This window comes from Palaemon carinicauda, chromosome 11 (assembly GCF_036898095.1).
Source record: "Palaemon carinicauda isolate YSFRI2023 chromosome 11, ASM3689809v2, whole genome shotgun sequence".
NCBI lineage: Eukaryota > Metazoa > Arthropoda > Malacostraca > Decapoda > Palaemonidae > Palaemon > Palaemon carinicauda.
In genome coordinates, this window is record NC_090735.1 from 32,518,334 (window position 1) to 32,540,801 (window position 22,468).

A 22,468-nucleotide genomic window follows, 5' to 3' on the forward strand; every position below is an offset into this window, starting at 1 on the left:
ATACAACAACTTTAGATTAGTTTCTGTTATCTATTTAAAATCTAAACATATATAAATAATGAATATCGATAATACTTATTGTAACGAATTAAAAAGTTTGTATACGGATATAATAGAAATTAGAGATCTATCCAATTATATAAATCTTCAAATCTTTAATTATATATTTTATTTTGATGAAATAGTCATTCCTTGGGAAATGAAGAGTAATATAAATTTATCAAAATTAACAACTAGTCAAATTGATCGATTATACTTTATTGGTTTCGATTCAAACTACCTAAACGACAATAATGACGTACAGTACAAAGAGACTAATTACATATTGTCTTTCCGGTCAAAATATATTGATAATTTAAACCTTTATATAAATTTGAATGTTAATACTATTGAAAAAGTTTTAAGTCATGATTATCCGCTTATATGTGGTAAAATGTTTATAACACCCCACTTTAATACATTTGCTAATATTTTTTCGTCAAATAATAATAGTTATTATTGGAATTGGGAAATTCACCATAATACAAAAACAATTTATGAATTCCTGGATGAAAATGAACGAGAGTTGTTTAAAAGGCCCCAAACGTTAGAATATCTATGTCTTCTTCAATTGTCACATGAAAATATTTGGCTTTTACCGAAAAATTTAAAAGAAAATATCAATAGATTAATTCAAATTAACCATATAATTAAAAATTTTAATACTAGCAAATGTAAAAACATGATGGATTTTGTTGTATTTTAATAATGATATTTATTACCATTTAGTATCTAAAATATATGTCATTTATGCAATTTCTTAAAATATGTGTATGTGTGTGTGTTTTATTATACACCATTTAATAATTTTTCTTCGTCTATTTATTAATTAACACACTTCAATTCATTTTTTGGAGTGCCCGTATAATGTTAATCATATAACTACTGTTTGGTTTATATTTATCTGGGCGTTCCCTAATAATATCAGAAATTTCGTTTGATGATGAAGAAGCATCTAATTTTACTTCGTAAATATTCTTATCGATCATCTTTTTGACCTGATTTTTTGGTTGTAAAGATCCACATAAAGAAATCCCTTTACACGTCTCTCCTTGAAAAAATATAAAGTAATCATATAAATAAGAAGCTATGGAATTTCTTAAGTCTTGAATAATTTTCATTCTATCTTCTGCTATAAATGCATTTGTTTGAATATCAATAATAACCATAGGTTTGGGTTTTGGGATAACGCAACGATTTTTAGTTTTATATAAATTACATTCAACTAAAAATATGTAATCTTTTAATATATAAACTATATTATCGGGTATACAGTGCTCATAAGATTCACTCATCATTGCATTGTTTATAACAAAGTGATAAGTGTAAAATTTTAATGTAGCGGGAATACCATTAAATTTCATGAATATATTAGATTTTTTTATTGTGGTTTCATTAATTACATGGTGCGGTTTACTCGATGCAGATATGTAGTTATCTAATACATTATTAATTTTGTTTACATTTTTAGAAACAGAAGCATTCAATCTCCAACACATAGCAAAATAAGTCAATATATCAGAAGTTTGTTTATTCACATAACTTTCTTCGTACTCTAAAATAAATGGATAGGATTGTGTATAATTATCGGGTTGTACTCGCTGATATAATTTTATGGGGCCTTGTTCAATATAAACTGTCTTTACAGCAAAGTTATTACATTCTAAAAAGGAAGCTAAACCTATGATACTGTTATTATTTACCAATATAATAAAACAAGGTTCTTTATACACGGGACCCTCATCGTTTATATATAACATTTCACGAGTCAATATATTTCGTACAAAAGTTTCCTTTTTTTCTCTCATTTTCTTATATTGAATATTATACGTTTTTTTTTTGGATTGATACACAAACGATAATTATCAAATAGGATTTCTATTTCTCGGCTATAGAACGTCATACACGAAAGATCATTACACGACCTCTTGAATTTTTTTATTAATAATGGGTGGTTCTCATTAATAAATCTTCTATATTCTCTTTCTTGTGATACCATCATCATTGTTTGTTCATTTTCTCTAACAATCAAATTCATTTTATCTTCTTCATTCATCTCTACCAATATAACATCAAAGGTTAAAATTACCTGTTTTAATAATTTTCTTTCAGTCAATAGTTTTTCATTTTCTAATTTTGATACTTTATAAAAATATCCATTATTACATTTCATGGAAAATTTATGCGCCGCATACGCTGACAATATTTTTATTCCCAGGTCCGTTAATGTATTATTATTACTAAATAAAACAAACCCCAAAATCTCTGGAGTTACCAAGCTAAAGTTGTAAACATATTCTTTCCTCATTGTTATATTTTTGTTTGAAATATAACAAGGTATGTATATAACATGTGCCACAAATATATATTTCTTATTTAAAATATTTAGTTTCAGATACCCATTCTTGATGTACAAGAAAATAGCATTCAAAAATGTGTCCACAAATAAAAGGTGGGATAAATTTATAACTATTACAAAAATGAACTGTATTATAAAGAATTCTATAAGGTAATATTGTGTTAGTTGAGGGGGGGTTAACTAATAGTCTTTCGTTTAACAGTGGTGGGGGTGGTTTGGCGGGATATCTATTCTGGTTGCAAACAACAGGAAGATTTATTATTTTATCATATCTACATACTGGACAAATTTTATTATAAGAAAAGTAACGAGATAAACAAAATGGGTGGAACTTGTGACCACACTCTGTTATAAAATACTTTTTCATGTCATCTAAACAAATTGGACAACTTTCTATTTTTCCTTCTATTTCCCCATTGGTTACCCATTCACTATCTTGTTTATCACTTAAACCCCACAAAGCACGACGGATTGATTCTTCGTTTGGGGACATTGGAAAATCATATGTTTTCAAAATGTATTCACACGGAAATATAAACACTGGCCACGTTTCCATATTGGTTGGGCGTTCTATTGTCCCATCCAAATATGAACCATATATTCGTGTTAAATTGGGAATGAACGATGATACTGATTTGATTTTTTGTAATCCTGTAGCATTATTATAAAGAAACATCATGTCAGCCGTATTAAATATGCTGGAATTACCAAATAAACTCGTGGGTGAGCTATGAAACAAAGACATTAAAAGCCTGGCAACATCGTTGCGTTTTAAGAGTAATGCTAGTTGTAGTGCCGTCAAATTTCCATCGCGTTGTCTAATTTCTATATCTGGAAGCAACATAAGCGGATTTCTATCTTGCCAATCTTTCAATATTAATAGTAACTTTTTATTACCCTTTGTTGTAGCAATCCTATGAAATATTGTTTGATTTAATGTGGAAGATTTTAGAAAACAAGAGGCCCCAGCTTTTAATAAAAGTTGAAAATAATTTGTTTTTTTAACACAACAGGCGGTCATAATGGGAGTTAGCCCATCTAAACCAGGAACATTCAAATTATTTTTTATATGGATTAGTTTTAATATTTGATAAAAATTACTAACCTCATTTTTAATACAATATTGCAATAAAGTTAATACTTCCGGTATCACTGGCGTTTTTGGTAACCACGTATGATATTTATTCAATAGTTTCTCAATTCCAATAACTTTATTACTTGAAAATACTGCTAAATGCTTTATAATTCCTGGACTAAAATTCCCATCTTCTAATACGTGGCTGAATAATCTCCAATGCTCGTTCCATATGGCCACCTTAGCCATTTCAAGGGTGGTGGTTGACATTTTGTTCGAATTTAAATACATACACAACCACTTATTTTCAGAAAAATATTCAAAACTATCAACTATATCTTCTTTGTTTTCACAAATAAGAGGTGCCAAATTTCCTTCATGAATAACATTTTCGACCAACATTTCTAACACAGCAGAGCAATGATCAAAATTATTTTGATTTGTTTGGGAAAATATTGGTAACCAATTAGTAATAACCTGCTCAAAATTTGCATCTGATAAATGTCCCAAAAAGGCTAAAAAGGATGTCTTTGTTTTTGGATCAATATCTATCTGTGTAGTAACATCTATAAGGCCACGCATTAATGCCCCATTTACTTTCAAAAAATTACAATCACGAGTTCCAGCTAAAATACAGGGCCCTATGACATGAAAAAATCCATCAATCATCCACTCTAAACAAAATGCTATTGGATTTAAAATTGGCTCAAAACATCCAATAATAGCGGGTAATTTCAATTTACGTATTTTATACATTAATCGCTCTATTAGTTCATAACATAAATTGACATCATAAAATACGCGATGGGGATTAATATACCATTCTGTTATGTTAAGTCTGTTTATACGAAACCTAACCTCCCACGAGTGTCTAAAAAAATATTGTATAATAAACCTTGATAACAATGAGAAAGGTTGTCTAATGTTTTAGCAATAACCAAAGGGGAAAATGTATCAAATAATATATGAAAATTAATTTTTTGGTTCAAGGAATTTGTATCTATTTGTTCTTTACCAATTTGTTGACAAAAATGATCAATTACTGCGGGCATGAATATATTTGCCATTTCATGTGGCATGATTTTAGCTATAGAAATAAATAACAGAAATATTGGTTTTCCTTCTGTATCTTTCGTGTTAGTGTCTATTGATTCTAGATATTGTTCCCCATTTGTAAATTTACCTCCATCAGTTACTGCCCACGTTGCAATTTGTTCAATAAGAGATAAAATTTGTACTGAACACAAATTTTCGATACATTCCGAACATCCACTTGAAGCGTTCATAATATTATTACAAAATTTAGAATATATAACAAGACGATGGTCATCTGTTGATGGGTACAAACGCGAATCCCATATTCCATATAATTGAGTTTTATTTGACATATTTTATTTTTTAGTTGATTATTAAAATAATTGGCCAACTGACCCAAGTGTTTTATGTATCCACTTTATATATATAATATATATATAAAAACATTTTTTGGTTTCAGTTTCTACCATTTTTATGAGTATTACTATTAACAATATTAATTTATGGGTCATCTTCTTCTGGTTCATCTTTTTGTAAAATATATTCCACTTCTGCGTAACAAACCAGGTGATAAAAATAAGGGATGTATGGAATAGGTACTATGTCAGAATATAACATTTTCATTATTCCTTTTGTATTTCTTACATTAAAATACAATATATTCTTATTTACTTTATTTGTATATTCTCTGAAAAATTATTGGAATAAATAAGGAGACATTATATGAATCCCATCCTCCAAAAAAACACCATAAAATAACGTTTTCCAATCATCATCTTTCGAGAGAAGGGAAGGATCATTAGAGATATATTTAAGGAGGGGTCTTGCCCCATGATTATGTAACTTCTCTTATTATCAATGATGTTATTATTAAATACTAAATATAAATTTATAAAATGTTGATCGGTTTTAAACATGACAGTTATAATACTCGTGTCTCGTTCGTTTTCCTCTAATATATAATAGATTTTGTTAATACTACCATAATTTAAAAAATCCTCTTTGTTTTTGTTTTCTAACATATGTTTTGGTATATTTATAGGACATACGTAAAATCTGTTTATACCTAATATTACTGTATTGTAGGTTTTATCTTCAAATATTTTTTTAAAACGTTCAGTAATATGATGTGGTGTTGTATTGAATTCGTATACATATGATTTTTCTGCCATTTTTTAATTAAATTTAAAAAATGTCAACGTATATTGATGGGATATTTTATTCCCCAACGAGAACTAATATGGGCGTTGTTGATAAAATAAATGAATTTATGAACCAAAACGAAAAAAATATCCTCATAATAGAAGAAGAGAAAAGTTTATTAAACAATAAGAAAAAAAATATAATAAACAGTTTTTCTTCGAATAATATAAATAAAATATATTTCAATCACAAAGAAGGTAAACAATTCGATATAATAGGACAATTGAGAATCAATCAAGAAAACAAGGATAATAATTCCCCACGTTATTATTATTTTATATTAAATTATGATGACGCCAATAATGTTATAAATTTATATATAATAATCAATCCAAGTGTTTTTCTGCCCTTCGTTTTATCAACTTACAATATACCAGACCCCAAAGATTCAATTTATACATCAGTAGTCATGAGCGGTGAATTGGTATATCATCCTAAAGATATAGAGTTCTATCATGACAAAATTGTTAATACTCTAACAAATAAAACCCACATTGATTTGGAAAATATAAAATATGATGAAATAATTTCAAATTTATCAGAAAATTTTAAAAGGGTTATTAAAAGTTATTTGAGGATTAAGTATAAAGGGTTTTGCAAATTGGAATAAATACTTATTATACTCTTCTTCTTCTTCTTTGTTGCCATCATCATCATAATAATAATGGGAAATTATTCATTAGAAGAAATATATGTCGACGATGAAAAATTCTATAGACTTAAAATAAAAGTTTCCAAGAAATAATAATAATAATAATAATAATAAGAAAAATAATCATTACAAGAACAACAAAACAAATGATTTTTCGTCGGCTACCCAGAAATGTAAAAATATTTTACATATGCACAACAACACGAAAAATGATAATAATGATATTAATAATGATACTAGAAATGTATATTGTCCTTTTCATGAACATTTTAAGACTTCTTACTCAAAATCAGGAAAATTATACGAAAAAAACCACTTGTACATATGTTTCTCCAACAATTGTATTTTACCCAAAAATAAAAACGGAAATTGTGTTATATCTACCATCAAATTTTTAGAATTATATTCCAAATTAAATTTGACTAATATCAATTAATTCACAATAAGGAATGAAAACTACTATTTTTCCTGAATATAATTTTAATAAACAAGGTGAAATCGGTAGTTTGCTCTTTGAATTATGATCAATGTCGGCAATTTTAATATTAGAATAATTTATGATTTCGACGTCCTTTTCAAAATTAACAATTTGTTTTTTTGTTCCACTGTTGTAGTCATAATACTCGTACATAGAATCTAATTGCATAAAAGTCTCGCCATTTTCGGTCATTATTTTTGACATATCATGTGAAGGTGAATATTTCATCTCAGTTAACAATTTTGCTTCTTTTTCCCGTGAATAGTTATTATCTGTTGGCATGTTTAAGAATTTTTCTGAAACTTTTTCCCTTGTCTACCAAATTCAAAATTAAATTTATTATCGTTTCCGGATTCTGTAATTTATCAAATGTTTTGTAAAAAAATTTATTTTTGTATAAATTTTTTAAGTAATCTAATTTTCTGTTACATATATTTTGAGTATATATGACATCCGTTGAATCATCGTCCTTTTTGTCTAATAAAACGAGAAAGGCTTTTCGAAATTCGTGATCACACATTTCAGATAACTCTTCTTCTTTGGGATGATAAATTAATTTATTATCATTCAAAAAGAAATACAAATCTTGTGGCATAATATGAATCATGAAATCAAGAGTAAATTCATTTTCACTAGAAAACACCGATACATTATAATATGAATGATCAGAATATTGATTTGATATAGGCGATGCAAAATAAAAACCAATAGGAGGATATAATTCATCAAAAGGGTTTTTAAATAAGTGTTTTTGTAATAAATTACAGAAAAGTCCTACATAGATTATAAATATAACCCACAATAATATTTCAGAAATAATCATACTTTGTTTTTTTTTTATATTAAAAAAATGTTTTCCTTTTGTTGTTATTGTTATCCAAAAAATAACAACAATGATATCAACACTACAACATATAATCATTATTTTCATACCACACCCCGAAATAATAATAATCCTTCTTATAAAAACAAAAAAACATTGATATTAATAATAAATAACCAAAAAGTAATAAAGAAAAGAAAGATTTTAAAGGACATAGATGAAAATCTTGGTTTATATATAAACATTTCTAAAAAAAACAATAAACAATTATTTCTAGAGGACGAATTATACAACTTGGAAAAATACCTGAATTGTAACTATATCAATAATTTCATTGTTATAATTTTTCTAGATCCTAAAACGTGGTTAGATGATTATATGTTATTTGTGTCCCTTTTAGAAATTTTTAGAAAACAACAAGAAAATAATACTAATTCGAAGCTTTTTTTCCTGTCCTTTATCATTTCCAATAATTCTCTTCATTCTAAATATTCTGTAACCGAACAACACAGGCAGAGGCTAGTTGAGTTAAGTCGTCTAAATTCGGATACTTATTCTAACATTTCTTATGCAAAATGTTGTTTTAACGCAAATTTAATAGATGAAATAATAAATAATATTAATATTCAATTTAATACTTTGCTATCATTCGGGCGTATTAATTTTTCTAATTTAATGTTTACACGTACGAATGATGATATTAATGAAATCGACAATGATAATATTTTATTATGTTTTCATGAAAATCATGAAATATCTACCGAAAGGATTATTTTTTAAGGGATACTTTTTTTTCATCAAACATTTGATTATTAATATAAGGTATAACTTTTTGATCCACCCACATAACAAAATCATCTTTATTTTGTAATATCAACCTTTTCACCTCTTTCAAACAATTTCAATTCTTCTGTCGCTATTGAATGTCTTTTTAACAAATATTGGTAAATTGTAATCTCGGAACACGACCCGAACGATCCACGTTCAAATTCGTTTTTTAATTCGTCTTTTTCATCGTCTAAATTGACCGCATTATAAAGTGGGGGTATTTTACCCTTATCATAAATTTCTTCTGTGGTGATGAAAACACCAATTATACTTTTTACGTCTTGGTAAATATCTTCTTTATAAATTTCTTTTAAAAATATATTAATAAATCCATAAACAGTCATCATGAAATAATTGCCAGATGAGCCGACTTCAGGAAAAATAGCGTATTCTTTCGAATTTATCATATCAGTTATACAATAAATAATAATTTTTTCAAATTTGTGGCTATGTTTTTTTATATTATATGTCATCCGTGAGGCCAAGTCTTTGGGTTTTAACATATAATAGGTAATACTATCAACATCATCTATGTTTTGTTCTTCTTGTAAACATTATTTATTAAAAAGGAATGCATAATATGTTGCCATTTTTTTGTATAACAAAAAAGGTATCCAATTTACAAATTTAATATAAATTTATTTTCCTGTTAATTTAAAAGATATTTATATATATATATATATATAAGCCATTTATTTTTAAACGGCTTTACATGAAATTGGTATTACGTCTAATAGTTTTTCATAAGATATAATTCAAAATGAGTTGTAAAATAAGCAAATTGCGGCAATTTTTTGAAAATGGTGATAATAAAAATAGGTTCCTCCAAGAATGGAATAGGCCAGCAGCACCATTATCAACTCCCAATACAAATAAATTGTGTTTTCAGCAGATGGATATTGATTATTATATTGGTTATCCGGTAAGAAAAAAGGAATGTGGTGGTTATAATATGCAGCAGCAGCAGGTACCCATAATAAGATTATTTGGATTAAATGATATAGGGAATACTATTTGTTGTAATGTATTTGGATTTTTTCCTTATATATATGTTTCTGTGAATTTATTAGATTCACAAAAACAAGTTTCATATTCAGACCAAATAAAAAGGGCTCTGAATCGAAAAATCTACTTGAATGAAACAAAAGATCAAATTAAATTAAAGGAATACGTATTAAGTGTAGATTGGGTGTGTAAACAAAGTATATATGGATATCAAGAAAAAAAATCATCGTCATCATTGTGTTTTTTTAAAGTTACTGTGGCTTTACCAAAATTAATATCTATAGCTAAGATTATTCTTGAAAATGGGTTAGTGATAGATAAACATCCCACTCACTTCCGGGTTTACGAATCAAATGTTGATTTTACACTTAGATTTATGACAGATGCTCAGATGCCTGGTTGTTGTTGGATCGAGTTACCTATTGGTGAGTGGGAAATGAAAAATAATGAGACGAATTTTAAAAATACTACTTGTCAATTAGAGGTTAACGTTTTTGAGTGGGAAAAAATAATTATTTATGAACCCGAAGGAGAATGGGCGTCTATTGCCCCACTCAGAATATTATCTTTTGATATTGAGTGTGGGGGAAGACGGGGAATATTTCCAGAACCCGAAATAGATCCGGTCATACAAATTGGAAATGTTGTTACGCAGCACGGAGAGACTGAGCCATTCATAAGTGTTGTTTTTACTTTGAATAGTTGTGCTCCCATTGTGGGCTCTAAAATTTTTTCATTTCAGGAAGAAAAAGAAATGTTAGAAAATTGGTCAAAATTCCTATTGTTTATTGACCCCGATATCATTACTGGATATAATATTAATAATTTTGATTTACCATATTTACTTAACCGCGCCAAGCATTTAAACTTGCCAGTATTTGCTCATTTAGGAAGGGTAAAAGGAATAAAATCTACAATATTAGATACCATAACCCAAAACAAACAAACAGGAAAAAGAAATAACAAAATCATTAACATAGATGGACGGTGTTTAATGGACCTTTTAACAATAATACTAAAAGAACACAAACTTCGGTCATATACTTTAAATTCTGTATCTTATCATTTTCTTAACGAACAAAAAGAAGATGTTCATCATTCTATAATTTCTGAATTACAAAATGGTAATGATCAGACTAGAAAAAGACTGGCTGAATATTGTTTAAAAGATTCTATTCTTCCTTTAAAATTATTGAATAAATTGATGTGTGTAGTCAATTATATAGAAATGGCACGCGTAACGGGCATTCCTTTATCATATGTTATAAATAGAGGACAACAGATTAAAATTTTTTCACAAATACTAAGAAAAGCCAAAGAACAGAATTTAGTATTACCGGTGTTTGATAAAAAGGAGAGTTTTGAATATGAAGGAGCTACAGTTATTGAACCAAAAAGAGGATATTATAACGTTCCAATCGTTACTTTAGACTTTGTATCATTATATCCATCGATAATGATAGCACATAATCTGTGTTATACAACCTTTATTGATAAAAGATATATTAATCAAATGGCTCTGAAAACTGACGATTATATCATTACACCTTCTAATAATTATTTTGTAAAATGTCATAAGCGCAAGGGATTAATTCCAGAAATTTTAGAATCCTTTTTAATTGCTCGTAAGAAGGCGAAAATTGCATTAAAAAACGAAGAAGATCCATGGAAAAAGAAAGTCTTTGATGGTAGACAACTGGCATATAAAATATTGGCTAATTCTGTTTATGGTTTTACGGGCGCACAAATTGGTAAATTGCCGTGTTTAGATATATCACAAAGTGTTACGGCGTTTGGAAGAACGATGATTTCTCTCACCAAAAACAAGATTGAAGAAAAATATAACAATGCTATAGTTATATATGGTGATACCGATTCTGTTATGATTAATTTTGGAGTTGAAACTTTAGAAGAGGCCATAAATTTGGGCAAGGAGGCGGCAAATCATGTGACTCAGTCTTTTATCAAGCCAATCAAACTTGATTTTGAAAAAATATATTTCCCTTACTTGCTTATTAACAAAAAAAGATATGCTGGTCTTTATTATACAAATGCTAATACTTATGATAAAATAGATTGCAAGGGGCTAGAAACAATTCGTAGAGACAATTGCCCACTCGTGGCTAAGGTCATAAATACTTGTCTGAAAAAAATCTTAATTGATAGAAACCCAATAGAAGCCCTTAATTTTGTCAAACAAACCATATCAAAATTACTTTGTAATGAGATTGACATCTCTCAATTAGTTATTACAAAGGAGTTAACAAAAAAGCAGAAGAATATAAAGGAAAGCAAATTCACAATGAGCTAGCCATCAAATTAAGAAAAAGAGATGCCGGTAGTGCTCCAAAACTTGGCGATAGAATTCCATACGTTTTTATATGGGGATTTAAAAAAAGTCCTATTTATGAAAGGGCCGAAGATCCAATATATGTATTAGAAAATAATATTCCATTAGATTATGATTATTATTTAAAACATCAATTAAGTAAGCCACTTATTAGAATATTTGAACCTATTCTCGGTGATAAAACCGAATCTTATATATTAATAGGAGAGCATACACAAAAAAAGAGTTTACCAATAAGTAGAGTAGGACCATTAAGTCAATTTTTTCAAATACATCCAACTTGTATAAATTGTAAAATTCCTTTATTAAAAAGAAAAATAGTACCCGATGATGTAGAATATAACGCTTTATGTAATAATTGTAAAGTACACGAAACAGATTCGTATACACACCACATTGAAAAATTAGCTACACTCGAAAAAAAATTCAATCAATTTTGGACTGAATGTCAAAGGTGTCAAGGATCATTAATTAAAGAAGTTATATGCAGTAATCGTGACTGTCCTATTTTTTATATGCGTAAAAAGACAGAAATAGATTTTTTTGGTCAAAAAAAAATTATCGATCGTTTTGGCTTGCCACAATAGGTTATAAATATTATTATTATTTCCCAAAAATATTTCATATAAATGGTAATGCTCTTGGTATTATATATATAGTCATATTACTACACACCCAGAAGAAATAATTATAATGGAGGAAAATATTCTAAAAGTCAGCTTTAAGTTAATTTCAGACAATGCTAAATGTCCTACTAAAGGATCAACGGGGGCGGCTTGTTATGACTTATATAGTGCTCAAAATGAAAATATTCCTGTTGGTCAACGAATTGCCATTGATACTGGCATATGTATGAAATTTCCTCCCAAAATACACGGAGAGATTAAATCTAGGTCTGGCATAGCTCTGAATAATTATGTAGATGTTGTTGCGGGAATGATAGATTCGGATTATAATGGACCTATAAAAGTGGTCTTGCATAATTCTCATCCAAATAATTCTTTTGAAATAAATATTGGGGATAGAATTGCCCAAATAAAAAATTTTTCGGGAATTGATATCTGTTTAGTTGAAAACATCAAAAATGAAAAATGGGAAATAGAATCTTGTAGGGGCAATAAAGGATTTGGATCTTCTGGTAAATAAATAAAAAAAAATAATGTCTTTCTGGTAGTTTTATATTTTATATAATCGATCAATTAAGTATATAAGTAATAATGAATAAAGTATTACACTGAATTCTTTAACTTTTTTATATACATATACCATTAAAATAGAATTAGTTATCAATGAGTATCATGAAAAAATTAGGCAAAATAAAAACAAAAACACTGGAAAATAAATTAAGAGATTATCTAGAAGGTGAATTGCTGAATCAAAATCCTATTGATGTTGATAAATTATCAATTACCCCAAAAGATTTTGCCCATATTTTTGCGAATGAGTGTAAAAATATTAATGAAAATTCACACCTTCCCTCCATTATTCAATCATGCATTCATAGAATAATAGAAAACAATATTAAAGAATCAGTTTACATAAAAAGAGTAATGGATATCACAAATGAAAACAAAAATGAAGATGAAGAGTCAAAAAAAATTAATGATATTCTTACAGAGAAAGATTATTATAAAAATCAAGCTTATGGTAATGATATTAATATTGGGTTAAAATTATCCGAATATGAGTACCGGTTATTAAACGAAAAATTTAGTAAAGAAGGAAACGAATTACTATCAAATCAAAATTATATACAAATGATTTTACCCAAATGGGGGATGATAATAAAATACAGAGAAAATTTTGTACAAAAATATGTTGTTTAGATTAAGTTTTAATAACTTTTATTTTATTATGGGGTGCTTCCCCCCCCCCCCCCACCCCTTAGTCTTAAGACGAGATGAATGGTGCTTTCTTTTTGAATGTTGTAATCAGAAAGTGTCCGATTGTCTTCTAATTGTTTGCCTGCAAATATAAGGCGTTGTTGGTCTGTTGGAATGCCTTCTTTATCTTGAATTTTATACTTTATATTTTCTATAGTATCAGACTGGTTTGCGTCTATTGTTATAGTTTTGCCCGTTAGGGTTTTTATAAAAACCTGCATGATGAGAATTGTATTAACCACAAGAAGTATACGCAATTAATAATCAAGACAAGAAGGCTACTTTTATCTTATATTTTTTAAGTAAAATAAAAAACCAGATATATGAAATATTATAAAATTGTTTTATTCTTTATAATTATTATGCTTATCATAACGTGGATTATTTTAATATCAAACTTTAAAAGTCTTTTTAATATATATGAAAAAACCAAAAAAAATATTAGAGAGAAATGATAAATTAATCATGCACCCCCCTCCATTTTTTCCTCTCGTAATATCAGAATAACAATAATAAAGCAAATGCTTTTATTCGGTATCTTATAAATAATAAACATTTATTTCAATGTCTGTAAATTGAAAAATATCACTAAGAATGTTTTTAACGCATGACCATTTTAAACCATCTATTCCACACCCAATACGGGGCATCGCTATTTTAGATATATTATTTTTAAATGCATGATTTTTCATGGACAACAAAGAACTAGACAAGTTCTCATATATAGGTTTTTACCAGTACTTTTCTTTGGTTACTAAATAGTAAATGAATCGTTCATTTTCATCTAAAATGGCTACATTACCCACACTACAATTTTGATTTTTAAGTTTTTGAACATTATCGAATTTTTCCTTAAAAGCTAAAGCAATTCCACCCCCCATGTAAAAATCCCGGGAAACGCAATGCGCCAATGATACATTTTTTGGACACGTAAACAAATCTCCGTGGATTTCTTTTATTTCATACATTATGTAAGTGTTATCAACAATAATATTATTGATATTAATAGAAATTATTAGTTTATATATATATATATATATATTCACTATAATAAATATATACATATATATATATATATATATATATATATATATATATATATATATATATATATATATATATATATATATATATATATATATATATATATATATATATATATATATATATATATATATATATATATATATATATATACAGTATATATTTTCTATAATTGTTACCAACATAAAATTATTTCCCAAGTAGTTGTGTTAGTTGATTAATTACTTAATCTTCTACTTTGTAAGTTAGAAAAATCGAAGGAACGTATACAATTTGATTTTTATCCATCATTTCTGTTTTATAGTCGGGCGGTAAGGCGATAATAGAATTATCGGGATACTCTTCTTGCTTATAACCCCTTAACTGTAATTTTACAATTTCTCCTGGTTTTGATAAAATAGTAGCCCCGTAATATTGACGATAAACTGCTCCCAATGGATTTAAAAAGACTTTTCCCGTCCAGGGTGTGTTGTTATTATGAAATGTATAAACTATAGGACGCCCAAGTACTGCATTATTCAAAAAACGATTATTAGTTGTTTCATACCAGTGTTTAGTTTCAAATCCTCTTCCCGTTGCTAATCTAAGGGCAGATATTGGATGGGTTAACTCTTTTTGAGTATATTGATTAACTAAAAATTTCTTATGAACGACCGGCCATTTTTTATATGGGTGATGCATATGACGAATTGGAAATTCTCTTGATGGTTTGATAACTCTATTTAACCAATCATGATTGTTTGCCTTTTTCAAAGAATGTTGTTTTACTAAAATTTCTTTTTTGTTGGGAAAAATAATATTAAATGGACTTTCTAATTCTTTATAAGAATGTACTTGTATGGGCTTAAAATTATTATTCAGTGTATAATATGCAATATCTGTTGTATGAAATGAAGTTGTGTTATTTTTTCCAATTTTAATGCACACATTTGACACTTCTTCTTCGTCTTTTTCTTCCTTTTTTGGGCTCTTGCGGTTTTCTAATATCCCTTCAACAAAACCATTATGAAAATCACAAACACAACCGTAACCTGGTACATATTTATTGTTTGGGCTGTTATATAAATGAGGATTTAATGCATCATATTTGCACGGATCTTTGAAATAATTTTCCTTTTTTGTTACTACAATTTCATTTTCTTCAACCTCACCATTAATTTCTTTGCACAAAGGAAATGTTGCGTTAACAACGGGTACTTGAGTTTCCGGAGAAATACAATGAGTACAGATGCCATCAATAAAAGGATTAAAGGATGATATATTTTCATTAAGAATATTAGTTCTATGTGCAACTTTAATACATTTATTTTCCTTAATCATTTTTTGTTGGGGTTCATCGCACATTTCTCCTCCAAAATATTCTGGAGCATAACAAAAACAAGACCAGTTATTACTAGTTTTTATATCAAATAATAATTTCCCAAAACCACAATAACCGAATCCACCAAATTTATTATGATAAGGTATTTCTTTACTATTGGGTAATAAATATTTTTGATTAATTTTAGGAAATAATAATAAACTATGAGATGTTTTATCATATATAGGAAATTTTATATCTAAACATTCTTCATTATTATTAAGAAAAAATGATGATGATGATGATGATTTTTTTGAAATATTTTCTTTTTCGGAACAAGTGAAAAAAGGAGGATTAATTTCTTTTTCATTCTCGTGTTAGTGTTCATTTTCTATATCCCAAGAAGGCATTTTGTTTGTTGTTGAAGTGTATGGTAATACATTATATATTTCCACTCCCTTATCTTCTTTTTGTAATATTTGTTGACTATTGTTTTTATCTAAATAAAGCAGTGATATCTGATTTTTATTAGTAAAATTTGAAAATATGATATGAAGAATGATAATAATTACCAAGAGTATAATCAAATGTATTATTATTGTCGTTGTTTTTGTTCTCGTTTTATGGTTAATTATCATTTTTTCATAAAGAAAGAATAAGATATATGATAATGAAATAAACAACCATCATCAACAATTTGAAATATTTTCTATGTGTTTTATTTATATAATTTTTACAAAAAAGTATAATAACCAATCAACCTACTTTTTTTTCCATACCGCTATTATGTCACATCATAAAAATTTGCTAGAATTTAAAATGCTCGTTTCATATGATGGCATAATTGTAATAAATAAAGATACAATAATCAAAATTAAGGAAAAAGATTTATTGACAGTAGATCTTCAATATGATGAAAAAAATAATATATTTTTGGATGCCGACAATAATGTATATAGATTATCTAAAAGATTGGTGAATGATATGAATAAAAAAAAAGGTGTAATTGTCTATGAATAAAAATGCTTTAAAATATTTTGCGTTGTTTTTGACCAACAAACCAATTAACGTAGTTTAGCCTAATTAGAGAAAGGGTTGTAGTTGGTTAGTTAAAAATATATAAATTGGTGGTCTTTTATTTTTTAAACTAGCTAATAGCCATATAAACAAAACAAAAAGTATAACAGTAAAAGCTAATGTCGGCGGGTATAATGTGTACACAAAAATAGTGTCTCGCTGTACCCACAACGAGAAACAAGTAAAAAAATGGGGAAGAGATATCGTTACACTGCGTAGCCTACATTTATTTGCTCGTTCTTTTGAAATACAGGAAGAAAAAAGGAGCTGTGATAGTAGTAAGTAATTGATATCTATATCTATATATATATATATATATATATATATATATATATATATATATATATATATATATATATATATATATATATATATGTAATCCTTTGCAGGTAAAATCAACAACCAATTAATTAATTTTGTGACAAAAATAATTATCATTTTTTATGATATATAAATATTATATGTGCGATTGTTTTTTTTTTTCTACTTTATTAATATAATCCATATTCTTTATTTTTTTGTTTATTTGTGAGGAGGATATTTCTAAATGAAGTTACCAAGTCGCCTTCATTTATTGAATAAATAACTTCATAAATTATTAGATTATTCTCGTTATATTTCTTACATTTATGTGGAATATTTATTGTGCGTGGAAAAATATTCTGGCATTTCACTTTTATTTTTTACGACATGAAATATATTCTTCCATATTTAATAATGCTCTATGCAATTTTGTTTTTTGTGTTTGCGGTTATTTTTTTTCTGGTAAAAGCAATTAGAATCAACTAATACAATATCTTGTGCCAATTTATAAACTGCATTATCGTCTATTAGATGCAATACATGCGAGGGTAAATAATGAATAAAATTGAATATGAAATCAAACGATTCATGTTTCTTTCTCAATTCGTTTATTATTTGTACAAATTTTTCGGGAGCATCAATAAGATAATTATTAGAATCTAAACTTATACTAGGATCAGGGCAGTTTTTTAATATCTCGATCATATCTGAAGTGGTTAGTTTTATAAATATCTTTAGTTTTTGACAATTAATTAAATCATTCTTAAAAAACCAAATATTCTTATTTCTGCATGGCGTAATAAGTTCACCTAAAGCTGATATGGGATTACTTAAATCAATACCTTGTTGTGAAATAGACATATTAAATTTGTTGTATAAATCACACATTGGATTTTCTACAAACCAATAAAATATTTTTTCATAATATTTATTCGTACTTTCATTGGGACATACAAGTCCAAGAAGGACTTCCTGGGGTGAAACGGCCCCAAAAACCGTGGGCAAATTAATTATCGATGAATTTCCATATTTATGGGGCTTCATTTCTATTAATCCTATTCTAATGAAATAATGGTCAAGCTCGTCATTTGGAAAAACGGCCGCCTCTTCGCGTAGTATACATTTTCTTTTTATATTTTGTAGATGATTCAAATTTTTGTTCAACCCGTGAATTTTATAATCTTCCTAAATGGGAAACATTATTATATTTTTTATATCTAAACAATTAAATAATAATATTTATATATATATATATTACATACAACCAACCATTTAAAAATCTAAATACATTGACTGACATTTTCCTTTTTTTCTATGATTCTATAATTTTATCTAAACAAATTCCAAAAGAGACCGAACGTGAAAATTTTTTAAATATTCTCGGCCGCAAACAATTCATTATTAGAAATACTACCAAACGACCGTGACAATAAATTTAGTACTACATATAGCATTATAGTGGTTGTTTGTAAATTTTATGTATGCTGTATTGGAATACTTATCAACTTTTATGTATATTTTATATAGACGTTTATAATTTATTTTTATACACTTAGTCAATTTTTTTTGGTAATAATCAAAAAGATGATAGCCACGAGCGTTTTATTTGTTGTTTAAATATAAAACAAACGTTTTTTGTGAATTCCATTACTAAAAATTCATGCGTTTATTTTTTCTGTTGATGATGATGGTGTTGGAAAGATGGTTCCCGTCTTTCCACTAATATCTTTTCTTCCATTTTCATTCTATACCTATGATGATATTCAGCGTCTATTTCAAGATCGTCTTTCGTATAACCACCTTCTTCATTTTTCGTTTCGTCGCTATTATATCCTTCGTCTGAAGTTTCACTTGCGAATCCCTCGTCCTCGCTGTTCATGTTGTCTAAATCCATCCCTAGAACAAATGGTTAGCTTTGGTGATTACTTTCCCCTTTTATACTTGGATTCAATTCCAACAACATTAGCTCATTATAATTTTCGTTTCATAGAAATAGAAAGATATTTATTTATTCATGTCAATGTCATCGTATTTTTTTTAAATCATATATTTCATAACAATTTAAAATAAAGTGTTATAAAAGTTTTGTTTATAAACACCTTTTTGCGAGGAATGCTATGGAGAGTATATAACTGCATATGTTACTACTATTACGTGGCAAACATAATTATCATCAATTTTTTATATATATAAATATATTATATGCGATTGATTTTTTTTGTCTTTTAGTATAACTCACATTCTTTATTTTTTTTATTTAAATGTGAGGAAGATATTTCTAACTACTCTATGCAATTTAGTTTTTTGCGTTTACAATTATTATTTTGTCTGATAATAGCTATTAGGATCAACTAATACCATATCTTGTGCCAATTTATAGACTGTATTATTGTCTATTAGATATGATGGCAGGTAACGAATAAGAGGGAATGAATATGAAATAAAAGGATTCGTATTTCTTTCTCAATTCGTTTATTTTTATATATACTGGATTGGATTTGTTTATCATTTATTTTCATACACTCCGCAAATTTTTCATGATAATAACTGAAAATATATAATTCATGATGATATTGGAATAATGGTTCCCCTTCCCTCTCTCTCTCTCTCTCCTCCCCCCACCCCCCCACCAATACATTTATTTTTCTTCTTCTAACATCTAACCCCATCTTCTTCATTTCTCATTTCATCGCTATTATATCCTTCGTCTGAACTTTCACTTGCAAATCCCTCGTCATTATCGGGAAAATATTTATTTACATCAATATCATCATATTTCTTTAAAAAATCACAAAGTTCACAAGAAAAAATTCTAAATAGTGCATTATAAAAAAACGTTTCAAAATTCTCGGTTATAAACATTTTATCGGGAATGTTATAAGGGGGACCAATTTTATCTACAAACTCAATATACAAGGGCATATGTTGCTGCTTTTTATCAACTCTTAAACATGTTCTACATGGATAATATTGATTTTGATTAACGACAACCTCTATATATCCATACAACCGGTCTATTTCTCCTGGTAATATTTCAAAATGTTCGTATGATAAAAAGTTTTGTTGTTTATTGGGTAGTATTTCTTTTTTATATGACATTTGATTTGTACACTGAAAAAGTATTTTTTGATGAACGTGATATTCTTCTGCGATGTCTTTTCTTTCGTAAATTTGTTAAAAATTTGGATGAGTAAAGATATTGTTTGGATAATAATCATTAAATATCTCTTGGTCATAGCACCCCAACAACGTGCTCATAATTATCTTCCGATTAATATTTTCTAAAAAATTGATCTATCTTTATTTTTATAATTATTAATTAATTTTTATTTTCTTATTGTTTTTCAGTCCATATATTCCAAGCGTCCCTTCTTATAAATTTAATAAAATTAATAAAAAAGATATAAAATAGATATAGGAAAACTAAATTATTTCATATTTAAAACCCAATAATTATATATAGAAATCATTTAATGAAATTATTATTAATATACAAATGAATTTACTGGACAAACACTTATACAAACCACAACTACACTAATACAGTGTGATAAGAACGAATAACAACAGTTGTTAAAGTAATTTACGAAAATAATATTTAGCTATTATTCTCTTCCTCTATTTTTGGGGCCAAAAAATAGCGAATGTTGCCAACATCTTCAATACTATATTCCACAACCATAGGCACATTAGGGGACATGAAAAGAGATACCCTAGGAGAAAAAGCGGTAGCATTGGTAAACAAATTAAGGTATCTACACGAAAAGGTCATCTTGATGGGTTTTTGCGCCTCAACTTTTACGGTCCTTTCCTTGTTATCTTCACTAGACGTTTTTGTAAATTTTATATTTGCGGTGCCAATATCACCGGCCGTTGAAAATTTTACACTATCTTTAATGCAAGTTATGTCTATGGAATCACCAAATTGACTAAGATCTCTACAGATAAGGGAAAATTCATTTGATGGCATTCTAATTGTGCAATTGTGGTCAATATCAGGAATATTTAAATATTCTTGATCTAAATTCATTAATTTCATTACATACTTAGATTTTTTTTGTTGACTGCGAGATTCAAAGATAAATGTGATCGTGTCCGCATTGTCTTGGGCCTTTATTGTTATAACATCATCATCGTCATTAGCACACTTTAATATTTTGGACATAACGGAGATGTTTATTCCCATAACTAGATCGCGTTCGCATTTGTATTTATCAAAACCTTCGGCGAGTAGATTAAGAGATACTAGAGAAACGTGGCTTGTATCCATGGCCTGTAGTTGAATGCCAGATTCTGTACAGACCCATGTCGCCTCATTTAACAATTCCTTGATGGCATTGGTGGCTTTATTGAGAATGCTGCTTTGAACGAGGCGGGCTTCAAACATTGTAATGAATTTGTGCAAATATCGGCGCACACTTATAAATATTAGTAATACTATAAATATAAAAGCTAGTGAAAATATCCCAAACAATTTTTTTTATTTATGTGAAAATTCCCAAAATACCTATTCTTCCAGAATTATTATCGTGAATACTATAAACAAAGGGTTTATTCAAATTTAAAGGCCAATAATAATCCGGTCCACCATCCATATAGCAAGCATTTGCTTGTGCGTTCATTTCAGTTCCATTTTCATTATTATTAATATAAACACAAGTTTCAATAATAACGGTATTAACGGGCTGTAACCACCGCGTCTTCTCTTTTTCTTGTAAAATTCCTCGCAAATCGGCATTTTGTACTAAAGGAGCTAATTTTGGTATTCCTATAAAAGTGTCATTTAGTGTAAAGCTGTTATTAATATGAAATTTTGGCATAAATTTATGCGTAAAGTTTATTTTTTGTTTCATTTTCTTCAGTTTTTCATGAATACCGTTTTTATTATAATTATTAATCACTTGATTTAATAATTCATGTTTATAACAAATCTTATCTAGTAAAATAACTATCATACTCATATCATTATTTTTATAGGGGAACTCGTAAACATTACAAGTAAGACTACCAAATG

At 27.7% G+C, this 22,468-nt stretch overlaps 2 protein-coding genes across 2 annotated transcripts; one reads left to right on the plus strand and one right to left on the minus strand.

The window, feature by feature from the left end:
* The first annotated feature begins 9,252 nt into the window (after positions 1-9,252).
* On the plus strand, positions 9,253-13,007 carry LOC137649228 (DNA polymerase delta catalytic subunit-like). Its single transcript, XM_068382213.1, is given in 2 exon segments — positions 9,253-11,766; positions 11,769-13,007. Coding segments are annotated over 2 exon segments (3,180 nt in total). The 3' UTR covers positions 12,435-13,007.
* An 8,045-nt stretch (positions 13,008-21,052) lies between these two features.
* On the minus strand, positions 21,053-21,841 carry LOC137649662 (proliferating cell nuclear antigen-like). Its single transcript, XM_068382637.1, has one exon. It carries the CDS (start codon positions 21,839-21,841, stop codon positions 21,053-21,055), a length of 789 nt encoding a protein of 262 aa, XP_068238738.1.
* Between the last annotated feature and the right edge of the window lie 627 nt (positions 21,842-22,468).